The 12,378-nt window shown below is 43.9% G+C and overlaps 2 protein-coding genes across 5 annotated transcripts; both read left to right on the forward strand.

The window, feature by feature from the left end:
• Positions 1-2,701: 2,701 nt before the first annotated feature.
• On the forward strand, positions 2,702-3,367 carry LOC135652088 (uncharacterized). The gene has a single exon (XM_065172758.1). It carries the CDS (start codon positions 2,702-2,704, stop codon positions 3,365-3,367), a length of 666 nt encoding a protein of 221 aa, XP_065028830.1.
• On the forward strand, positions 3,260-12,069 carry LOC103972201 (inosine-5'-monophosphate dehydrogenase). 4 transcript variants are annotated; one of them, XR_010502046.1, is made up of 7 exons: positions 3,260-3,384; positions 3,592-5,636; positions 6,025-6,204; positions 7,521-7,778; positions 10,785-11,020; positions 11,169-11,368; positions 11,447-12,061. XR_010502046.1 is itself a non-coding variant. In XM_065172756.1 (5 exons), exons 2-5 carry the CDS (start codon positions 4,608-4,610, stop codon positions 10,854-10,856), a joined length of 1,539 nt encoding a protein of 512 aa, XP_065028828.1. In that variant the 5' UTR covers positions 3,260-3,384; positions 3,592-4,607; the 3' UTR covers positions 10,857-11,092. The 4 variants fall into 4 exon arrangements, 1 of the variants encoding a protein (XP_065028828.1); XR_010502045.1 differs by having other exon boundaries at positions 11,169-11,670; positions 11,792-12,057; XR_010502044.1 differs by having other exon boundaries at positions 11,169-12,069.
• Positions 12,070-12,378: the final 309 nt, after the last annotated feature.

The raw sequence follows: 12,378 nt of genomic DNA on the forward strand, positions 1-12,378 counted from the left end.
CGTGAACAGGTTGTGGTGGTGACATTGGAGCGACTGTCGGAGCTTTGGAATGTCCACTTTGCACTTTCCTGTTTGGAGGAGAGATCACCACTTTCCATCGGTACTCTGTGGGGTCGGGAAGACGTGCAAATGAAGGACCCATGCGGGGTCCCACGACATTGTCACCCCTGAGCAGTTTCAGGGGTCACTCAGTCCGGCTGAACGACAGAGTCTAAGTGGAGTAGATGGAAAATAATTTGTTGATCAGAAAATTCTCAATTTAATTACTTCTGAAGAAGCATTACTGTTGGACAAATTTTGATTATATTATATTGTATTATATCAAAGGAATAAAAATGAAATTGTATAGGGATTATTGGGAGAAAATTATCATCCAAATCTAAATCAACACAACATGGTTTAAACTTTGTGATAAAAGACCATTTGGTCGGTCAGCCATCGGCGCACCGATCCTGTACACAAGTCGGGATCAGGAAGGGGGCTCCCGACTTCAACTCCTCCGAAGATTTAGTTAGAACTGAGTGAAAAAGTCAATTGAGAATCGATCACTTGTTGGCGGTCCTGCGATGAGTTTTTATCCTTCGGTCGGGGGTCAGTCGTACCTATCATATTCATGATGGTCGACCTATCGGGCGGTTGGCTTAGTCCTGGAGCCTATGTGGGGTGTTCTCCATGCCATGGCATCGGGACGACGTTATACTTGGGTAGTGCAGTTTGTCATGCTGACCTTGGGTGGTGTAGTGGTTGGAGGGCAAGTTGTCAAAATATGCCTTATCATTCTCTCTCTCCCCCCCCCCCCTCCCCCCCCCTTAGAGAGCGGCTTATACCGAGTCGCTCCCCGAGGGGCTTGGTGTATGGCGCAATGGGATATCGTAAGTCGAGTTTACTTGTTTAATGACTAGTGGCACGGTCAGTGTTTGCTGAGAATCTCTGAGAATGTAGACGTGGTCTGTTGGAAAATATTGTTGGGATATTGACTGGATGAGCGGTGTCGCTCGATATTGGGTGCAGTGATTCAATCGTAGTTGACGAGCACCTTTGCTAGGATATTAGCAAATCGATGCCATTGAGTTTCATGGCTCGGGTTATTGAAGACTGGCATGATCGAGAGGTATGATTTGGGCGTTATAGACTGGGTTGACTGAGTCGTAAGGCTCAGGTACTCTAAACTGATATGGTCGAAAATTATCATCGAAATTTAAGCCAACTCGATATGGTTTAAACTTAGAAATCATAAGTGTCCAAGGTAATAACCGAAGCAGTTCTGAGATGGTTTCGAGATGAAAGTGTTAAGCTCCCGGGACACCACCTACACTATGACTAATATTGAAAGAAATTTCTCAACTCAATTCTTCTGATGCTCAAATTAGTAACTAAGATTTCTTACTGGATGTGAGTTTTTCTTGAAAAAAGAATTCCTGGAGTAGTACGAGAGACTAGCTTTTTATACATAACTTTGGAGAGTACAATCTATAACCATTTCAACATCTTCCTCTTGACGTTTTGCTTATGTGGGTGACTCGAGGAGATAATTCCGAACGATATGTTTTGGATTTTTAGTTCACATGGACACATAATCCTTTTACAATAACTTTCATGTGTTAAATAATGATTGATTGTTAATATATTTTAAGGGATTCTAATGAGGTGAGATTTCTTGAATATATTTTTTTTATTTAAAATATTTATTGATAATATTTGAGATAATAAATAATATTAGTTAGATTTTATTTGAATTTAAATGTTTATATAATTAGTGTGATTAAAAAATAAAAATAAAGATAGATATATAATCAAATTAAAAGGTATTTTTATTCTAGATAACTCTAATCCTTTTTTTTTACTTATTATTATAGTTTTTATGTCATGACCCAATAACCGACACAATTTGGTTTGATCCCGATCGTGCAAGGGTATCCATGTGGTCACTCGGAAGGCGGGGGGACAGAGGACCAAGGCTGGTGCCACCTACTCGACCTAGAATGGAGGGTGTCGAGTTTCTACACAATTGGTCGATACTAGGAAGGGTGATTCTCGGCTCGACTCATCTAAAACATAAGTTAGTTTTCGAGAATAGTACTCAATATCCTCTAACATATATCTAGGGTGACATTTTATGCCTCTCATGGAAGTTTAATCATATGCGACTATCGACATTTCAAGTGATCGATTTGTCTACTTCGAATGGTATGGGCTGACTATTCCAATTCCACACCGTTTGAGGATGTCTCGCTTGATTTAGGGTATCGCTTCATATATTTTCGAGTAACACGATTACTGTCGTTTCGAGATACGATCGATTTTAGGTACGTGTGTTATGTCGATTCGAAGATGTCATGTTGGATCTGAGGTGGCTGCCCACTGTTGGGCTGATATCAAAATATACCGTATCACTTGTTATTGTTGATTGCCGATGATGATCATGACCATCCGCCGAAAACGAACGGTGGATGATTACTTCATAGCCCCTAAACCCTTTTCTGTTGCTGTGTTAACTTCATTAACGGAGCTGTTCATTCCGGAGTCCCCTCCAACCGCCGTTATCTTAAATTCCGCTCACCTCCGCACCCGCTGTTTATTGTAACCACACTACCGCGTATATAAATGCCGAACCCCACAGAGGAGACCCCGCCCGCCGTCACCGTTGTCGAAGAGGACCCAAAGAGAAGAGAAGTTGGTGAGGCAAGACGGTCGGTGGAGAATGGGAGGCGCCAGGAGATCGATGGCCGAGGAAATGGTCGTGTGGGCGGCGGAGGACGAACACTGGACGGAGTGGAGATGCCGGAAGCACACATCCTCCTCCCAGCCCCGTGATGGCATTTGCCCTGGCTGCCTCCGCGACCGCCTCCTCCGCCTCTGTCCCGACTGCGCCAACGAACGCCCCTGCAGCTGCTTCCGCCCCTCCTCCTCCTCCTCTTCCTCCTGCTCCTCCGTTTCCTCCATCTCGCTCGCCGATCTCGCGGGATCCGCCGGAGGCGGCGCCGGGATCGGGGCAGTGGGACTCGTGTCGAGGTTGATCGACAGCGAGCCGGCGTTCCGGCGGTCCAGATCCGTCGGCTTCCAGCTCCTACGAACGAGATCGGTCGCCAGACACGTCGACGGCGGGGAAGCTCCACGGCGGCCGAATCGAGGGAGGAGGTGGGCGTTGTTCTGGCCCTTCCCGAGGGCGGCGGTAGGGAAGGAGTCAGCGGCGGAGCTATCGAGGTCAAGGTCGGTGGGGGCGGCGGGATTGGCAGGACCCCGCGGCGGGGAGGACAGGGGAAAAGCATGGGGGTGGCATTTCCCGAGCCCAATGAACGCTTTCCGGCACCGGCGGTCGACGAAGCTCGTACATGAGAGGTCGCCGTTGTACTTATTCCGCGGGTGACAGAAACGCTAAACGAGGTCCGTGAAAAAAAGGACAATTTCTCTTTAAATTGTTTTGCCTGTTAAGTCCATTTCTCTATTTACATAAAAACTTTTATCTGGCAATTTTTCACGCTATTCGAAAGCTTTTAAATGATCGATCCCGAATTTATCGAACCTTTTTCTTATCATACTTAATCTCACCGTCCGTCCGATCATTATCAGACGGCTAATTTGTCACTGCAGTTTTGTAGGGTACCAGCCAGTAATGAAGAACGCGACACTAAACGTGTCCAATGTGTTGAGTATCTGAACTATTCTGTGCCACACAAACTGGTTTCTTCTACCTCTCCCATCTTCAGTAAATTATGCTCTCAGAGACACCCATCCACTCTGCAAGGGTTCGAAATGGCATTTGCAGATGGTTCCCACTTCACATTGTTATGAAAGTTGAGACAAGCATTTATGACTCCCACTTTATCCCAGTACTAAATTGGTGACATCCCACATGCTCTGTCTCGGACTAGCGTAAGGCTGAATACTCGATGCCACAGCCATTCCACAGGCTTCTCCACAGTCCATTGTCCGTAGGAATGTGGAAGGTCGAAGGAGAGATGAGAAGCGTTCCTTCTGCTTTTGCTCTCTCAATTAGTGTGATGGCCATCATTCCTCTTGATGATTAAACCTCGGCGTGGAAACGGAACCTCTGTTGAACCAATCAGAGAAGTCACCGAACAATTTAAAGATCATGATCAATATAAAAAGGTTATCAGCAACTATCCCTTTCGGCGCATGATCTTAAATAAACCCACACGTATGCACATGAAACAGTGGCCCTCGCACCTGCCTTTCGATAATGGTTTTGGGAAGATGGGAGTCACGGCCACCGTTCGAGCCGTCTTTAGGGGAACGAGACGGTAGGCTTACCCGATGTGACTAAAAGCTGAAGCCCGACTCCTTTTACAGGCGCATCCACATGGCATCAAAAATCGTGCCGACTGCGTCCTCTCAATTTCCACCCTTCAGATCTCCACCGTGTCCGGACAAGACTTCACGTGCACCGTCGCCAGGTACCCTGGATCCTCTTCAAGTGAACCAGGTGAGGTGTCCGCGGCACCCGGCCGTATTGGTGGATACTTGAGATGTAAGATGACTTGGAAGAAACTACTTACAAGGATACCTGGATATGATCCTTATCAAGTCCAAGGCACCGCAGTGTCTCACGTCTCCCTCGCTGTTTTCGTCCTCTGCGCCCGCGCTTCATGGTACCCAAAAACCCTAGAAGCCCTAGCAGCGGCGCCATGAACGGGTCTTGCTGTAAGCTAGAGGACGGGTTCCCGGCGTTGCAGCTTTTCGGCCAGGGCGTCTCCTACACCTATGACGACGTCATCCTTCTTCCTGGCTACATCGACTTCCCCGCCGACGCCGTCGACCTCTCTACCCGCCTCTCCCGCCGCCGCCCCCTTGCCATCCCCTGCGTCGCCTCCCCCATGGACACCGTCTCCGAAGCCGCCATGTCCGTCGCAATGGCCGCCCTCGGCGGCGCCGCCATCGTCCACTGCAACAACGCCCCCGATAGCCAGGCCGCCATTGTCCGCGCCGCCAAGGCCCGCCGTATCCCCTTCGCCACCGGCCCCGTCTTCCTCTCCCCCTCCGACTCCGTCTACGACTTTGGCCCTGCTGCTTACGCAATCGTCACCGAGTCCGGGACCTCCAAGTCGAGGGTCGTGGGCGTCGTCGCCAAGTCCGATTGGGAGGGCCTAGCGAATAGGAATACTCTGGTTTCCGAGTACATGCGGCATGCGCCAGTGTCGGCTCCGGCGAGCTACGACTTCGAAAAGGTGGCGTCTTTCCTGGCAGGCGGGGGATTGGAGTACGCGCCGTTGGTGGCGGAAGATGGGGAGGTCGTTGATCTGGTCACCAAGGAAGACGTGGAGATGATCAAGGGATTCCCAAGGCTGGGAGTGCCATCCCTGGGCGCCGATGGGAGGTTCGTTGTGGGGGCGGCAATAGGAACCCGGGAGACCGATAAGGAGAGGCTGGAGCATCTGGTGAAGGCCGGGACGAATGTGGTAGTGGTGGATAGCTCGCAGGGTAACTCCATATACCAAATCGAGATGATCAAGTATGCCAAGAGTATGTACCCGGAGTTGGATGTCATCGGAGGAAATGTTGTCACAGTTGCACAGGCGCAGAATCTGATCAAGGTCGGGGCTGATGGGTTGAGGGTGGGCATGGGATCGGGGTCCATATGTACCACTCAGGAGGTTTGCGCTGTGGGCAGAGGACAGGTATGATATCTCGTTCTTCAGTTTGATCTCATTCTACTTTTAGTTCCTTCCAAGGTAGAACTAACAAAAACAATTCTAACACTGGCACAAAAGCGTAGGTTAGTGTTAACTTGTCTTTAGGTTTTATCGGGCTTGTGTCATCCTGTTCTATTGCATATTAGTGATGAACTTGGATAAGGGTATTGAGAAACAAAGACTTACAAATAATGCTAGTCATATGACTATAAATAATACACGTGAATCCTCTCTGAGTGGCTGCAAAGGTTGCATTATGTTGATGATCCGGTGCAGTGTTAAATGTTTGTTAGATGATCATTTCGAGAAACTTCACGTCCTCTCAAGACATTATTGATGATCTCACATGCTGCATTTATTTTGGTTTATTTAGGCAACAGCAGTGTATAAGGTTGCATCTTTTGCAAAGGAACATGATGTGCCTGTTATTGCTGATGGTGGGATCTCGAATTCTGGACACATTGTGAAAGCTTTGACTCTAGGGGCTTCGACCGTTATGATGGGCAGTTTTTTAGCTGGTAGCAGTGAGGCACCTGGTGTTTATGAGTATCTGGTATATCCGCTGTTGTAACTGGTTATACTACTTTGTCTATTTTCATGAATTTACTGTTAAAAATAACAATTATGCATGATAATCAAGGTTAGTTAATGCAGTGACCTATTTATCAATCACATGCCAGGAAATGTCCCAGTGCAGATTACCAAGGGAGAATGACAATTTTGGCTTTTACTACTTTGTTTCATTGTATCACAAAGTTGAAATTATCTGCCACAGTGCTTTCTATGCAGCATTTATTTTTGAATGTCAAGATCTTATTTCTACTCAAGTAGTCATACGTATATTCCTTTAACCTGCTTCCTTCCATTATGATCATGCATTGCTATTTAGACGAGGCACTATTTTAAGTTTTTGGCTTAGCTATTGAAAATAAGTATCCTAAATGAAAAGGAATTTTCAGTCGACTTGCTTATAGAAGATCAAAAAATTTTTGGCCAGCAGCTTTTACATCACCATCTGGCCTAAACGATGCATCCACTTTTGTAAATCTGTGTATATTTTTACTCATTTCTGATGACCAGCATAAAGAATTGGTTAATTTAGGTCAATTTCTATGCTTGCGTAACTTGATTTACAGAATGGTCTTGGTTTGATGTTAAGTCTCTGTTCTTCGACGCACGGGGCAATAAAGCATCTCAAGTTTGCCTGTTGTTTTAGTATGATATTAGTTCATAATATCATATTGTTATTCAACTTTTGCCTGTTGTTTTCCTGTTTTACTTAAGCCAATTGATTAATTTCTCCAACCATTTATAATATGAAAGTTTCCTCACTGTTTTCACTTTGATAAATCTAGAGGCAGTGGATGTAGGAAGGATAAAAGAAAACGTAATATGCATCCCACTTTTCAACTTCACATTCTCAAACCATATTATGAATCATATAAATAGCCAAAGAGGAAACTTTGCAGGAGAATAAACTTTCAGTTATGAAGCTTCAGTAGTTTTAAGCTTCTTGATAGAAATATGACAACCAATGAAAGATACAAAAGGTGGTACTTGGAGCTTCTTTGATTAAGTAAAGAAAAAGGACATAATCCTAGTAAAGTGAACATCTTGGAATTAAACATCTAATTGACTTTTAAATGACTGTTGACTGTGATAGCCAGAACTAAAACTCAAGTGCAAATACTCAGTTAAAAATAAATCTAATATGACTAACTCTGCATCATCAAAAGACATATTTAGGTTTTTCATTCTAAAATTAGTCAGCATGTTCATCTTGAAGCTCTTGATGGGATCTGCTTGCTAGAGCTCAGTATATTGTATGTACTATGATGGTTTTGATTGATCTGACATCTGCTTTTCCAGAATGGTCACCGAGTGAAGAAGTATAGGGGCATGGGTTCTTTAGAAGCAATGACAAAGGGTAGTGATGCACGGTACTTGGGCGACACACTAAAACTCAAGGTTGCTCAAGGAGTTGTTGGTGCTGTAGCTGACAAAGGCTCCATATTGAAGTTTATCCCTTACACTATGCAAGCTGTGAAGCAAGGATTTCAGGATCTTGGTGCATCCTCTTTGCAGTCAGCTCATGATCTGCTACATTCAGAGGTGCTAAGATTGGAGGTATGCACTGATGTTTATTGATTTAAGAGCTTTCTATATTGTTCAATTTTTCCTGCCCTCTTTTTCTTGTAGTATAGAATAAACTGGGCACTGGTGGAGGTTCTTTGTTTTTCTCAAATAATGAGCTAAGAGTGCATTGGACATACTCATGAGCAAAGGACCCTGCATGTGTTTTTGATTGTGCACCCAATTCTTATTGGTAGACCTGTCATTGTGTTACATGGCCCCATCAATTTTGATGCAGGGCCCTCTCGGTGATTGGTTAGAGATAGTCTGGTTTCTTGTTTCACCGACTGCAGTATGTCTAACATTCCTGCGGTCTCATTTACTTCCCCTTATATTTTTGCACCCCCTTGTTTAACATTGCAGACAACACATATGTACGTATTCATGTGTGAGGAGAGATTGAAAAGGAGGATTAAGAGAATAGTCTCACATTGGTAAATATCAAGAGAGTCGAATGATATATATTTGAATTTAGCCCACAATCTAACAACTTAAGCTTTTGGATTGAACTGGTGCCCGACTCAATATATGTTAATCCAAGGTTCGTAAACAAGAAGAGTGAGTCAAAGAAGAGTCAAAGGAAAAAATGAGGATGGTTGAAAAAAAGAGAGAGAGAAATAAGGATGATTAAAAAAAGAGAGAGAAAGAAAAGAAGAGTCAAAGAAAAATGAAGATGATTGAAAAAAGAGAGAAAGAGAAATAAGGATGATTAAAACGAGAGAGAGAGAGAGAGAGAGAGAGAGCAGAAGAGAATTGAGCTAGGTTCGTAACAAAAAAAAGAAAAGAGATTTGAGCCAAGATGAGCTTGGTAATCAGCGTTGCAGACAAAATTAACCACACCACCTATCAAGCTATGGTTGCAAACAAAGTTGGCCATACCACCTACCCTTAGGAGTAAGGGGGGAGATGATTGAATCACACATGAATAAGGAGAGAATATCATAAGATATTCATATATGAGGAGAGATTGAAAAAAAGGACTAAGAGAATAGTTCTACATTGGTAAATATCAAGAGAGTCGGATGATATATATTTGAGTCTAATCCACAATCTAACAGCTTAAGCTTTTGGGTTAAATTTGTGTCTAACGCAATATATGTTAATCGTAACTAGTTTGACTCACATTCATCATTAATGGATTTCTAACACTTGTACATGCATATATGATATTTAGACTACACTTGTATAAACGGTATATTTTTTTATATATACAGATCATGTATACATAAATAATTTTGAGAAAAACTTGGTCCTTAGCCCTAACTGCTCAAAAATGATAAAGCAGATGTAGGGATCACCATTGTTAACTTGAGCTTATGCACCTAAAGTGCCTAAATTAATATTGAGGATGTGCTTTTTGTTGACTCATCCAGTGGAAACAACAAAATGGAGTGGAATAGAGCTAGTGTAGTATATATATACCTTGTGTAAATACATAATTGAAAAACCTAAGACTTCAATGGTGATCCAGATCTGGGTGCATGCAGGCTTAGAGAGGCAGTGCCTTATTGAATAGTTTTAAGCAATAAGTCAATAAAATGATTATATTATATCCTATAAACTATGTATCTGATGATCATTTACTGACATATGACTTCAGATTTTGATACTAGAGGAATCTTGTTTTCTGGCCAATTTAGATGCATAGATCTTGTTTAATGGTACTGATTCATTCCTTTGATTTATCGATTATCGATCTTTTGTTGGAACTGAGAATAGTTGAACTTATTTCTTACCTGATTCTAGTTCACTTCTTGCTATATATATATATATATATATATATATATATATATATATATATATATATATATATATATATCAAGGATCATAATTTCGTACCGTATTGGAGTTTCGAGCATAGCTCGATATGATACAGTACATAGTATCGAGCGATACACCAGGGTGTATCGCTCGGTGTATACACACACACACACACACACACACACACACACATATATATATATATATATATATATATATATATATATATATATATATATATATATATATATATATATATATATATATATATATATATATATAATTTAGAAAAAAAGGCAACATCGCCTCCTTTTTCTTCTCTTCTCCGTGCGCAAAAAAGGGCAACAAGGAGACGTCGCTGCCTCCTCGCCTCATTTATTCTCCCTACGACGTCGTCGAGGCTTCTTCTCCCAACGCGGATGAGGAGAAGTCGTCGACGATGCCGAGGCCTCGTCGCCTCAGACGAGAAGGAGGCGACATCTCATCTGTGGCGTCCGGCAAGTGAGGGCCGCGACGGATTGGGATCGTCAAGGGAGAGCGGAGTCGGATCTCTAGGTTCTCCCTTCTCTTCTCCCTCTTCGTTCTTCTCCCTTAGCTCTCCCTCGACTAATACCACCCGGTGGCGGGCGGCGACGGTTAAAATCGACCGTCAACGATCGATTTAGGGTGGTAACGGTGCAGAAGCAACCCCAATTGACGGTATGACCTAGTAGCGAGCGGTCCGCGTACTGGTCTATTGGCAAACTGGTATGTACCGTATGATACGGGTGGTATTAATCGAAATTAAAATCCTTGATATATATATATATATATATATGTGTGTGTGTGTATGAAATTACTGTACAAAAATAGAAAATGCGTAGCTATGATTGAAAAGTTGGTAATCACCACCAGCAATGTGTAGATCATGGGTTTGTTAAGCATTAAATTTTGACACTATTGGCGAAGGACTTTGCCAAGGTCAGGATCTTAAAATGATTGCACAGATAAGAAAGCTGGAAAATTTCAGTGAATGGTATTCCAGAGCTCCATAGGTTCTGTTGAAAAGATTCATCAATTAAACATACTGAAATAATCAATTTTCTCATTCTTTAAAGGAAATTAAGGTTCAAAAAGACACTTCCAGAGAGGATTTATCGAACTGTCATTTAGGAAGCATGTGGAAGTTGCTGTGTCTTCGATTTCTGTAAATTATCATTTGTTTAGGTTCTTATGTTTGTGGATGATCTTCTTTTCCAGGTCCGAACAGGGGCTGCACAGGTAGAGGGAGGAGTGCATGGCTTGGTTTCATTCGAGAAGAAGTTCTTCTGAACATTACCACAAAAAACTCACAGATTATCCTGTTCGTTTGATCCTTGGTTCAGTGAATGCTAGAGAGGCCAAAGTTCTAATAACATTGACGTCTTGTACCCAAAATCCTCTCGAGTTTTGATTCTGCTTTCTGATTGAAATATTGAAGACGCCATTTGCTAATGGTAATCATGATATATTAGAGGCTATGATCCCTCCTACGAGCTTTGCTTTAATTCATGCTATTGCTTCTTATACGTCATCTCCTGTATTGCATTTCTTTCTACAATGTGAAATGACTTGTTGCATGTTCGATGACAAATACTTGCTCAGGGTTTTCTTACCGCTGCCTGGCATCAGCGCCACAGCCGCAGCCTCCACGCTCTCTCCATATCCAGCTTCTTCCCCAGCTGCCTGCGCTTCCTGGTGGCGGAAGGTGTCTGCACTCGGTGTAAGAGCTCGCTTCGTCTGGCTTTCCGCGGATGAGGGAGTAGGGCACATGGCGTGGCCCAGTCCCACAATCTTCCTCTCCGGTATTGCGCTTCCTCTGGCTTGCACGTTGGCCTGAGATGAGACTTATTCTCTCTCTCGCTCTCTCTCTGGTGGAACAGAGTGGCTTCACTGCCACTTGGTGCCTCGGCATTGAGCGGGTCGTGGGTGGTGTCTCGTCTCAACCTCTTCTGCACCCACCAACCACAGGCCATTCCCGTAAAGCTTTCCCCACTACCGCTCGTGCTGATGCCTCTCAGATTCCTGTAGCAGAGCTTCTGGAAAACAGGTCTTCGGACGGGGATCACGGTCCCTGTTCCTGCACCGATAGACTCGAGTACTGCAGGTATTGGATGAAAGCTGCCCATTGTCGATGGTTTCATTCTTTCTTCCTTGGCGTAATGATTTCATAAGCACTCTCCATTATAGAATGTTAACCTGATCTTGCTAATGCTCGAACGGATCAGCAAACAATTCCCTGCCTCTGGTTCTCCTTCAGCTGCTGAGAGCATGCGAGGTGAGGAGGCATCTCCGGTCACCGACCAGTGTGATACGAGCTCAGCATTCCTTTTCACTTTGGCACAAAATGTCAACCGTATGCAGAACTGGAAAGGTTCTTCTGTTCTTAATGGGAGGCCATAGTGGGTGGGCCAGTTGTAGAAGACAGGGTGCGGAAGACCACTGACATGGTTGTTTGCCCTGTGGTTGGTGGACGTCTACACTTGATTGCTGTTCCTGCACCCAAGATTATTTTTTTGTGATGATTCAATGGATAACCAGTGATGCGGCCACGTAGGTGTGCTCCGGTTGGTTCCTGGAGATGGGGCCCGTTTCAGTCTCCAGATGTCCAGAAATTATTGGTCGATGTCGTAGGTGAGATCACTCGTCCAACTTGAGTTGGCGGTAGATAAGATAACCGCACCTTTGTCTATCGTCGGAGTGGTGGGGATTGCTTCACGGTCGCTCATGTAAGATCGCCTCCGTGTCCTCTACGTTTTAGTTCTAAAATACCTTACAGACGCCTTAAGAGAGACACGACGCTGTCGTTGGATAC

This window comes from Musa acuminata, chromosome BXJ3-11 (assembly GCF_036884655.1).
Source record: "Musa acuminata AAA Group cultivar baxijiao chromosome BXJ3-11, Cavendish_Baxijiao_AAA, whole genome shotgun sequence".
In the NCBI taxonomy this organism is placed as follows: Eukaryota; Viridiplantae; Streptophyta; class Magnoliopsida; order Zingiberales; family Musaceae; genus Musa; species Musa acuminata.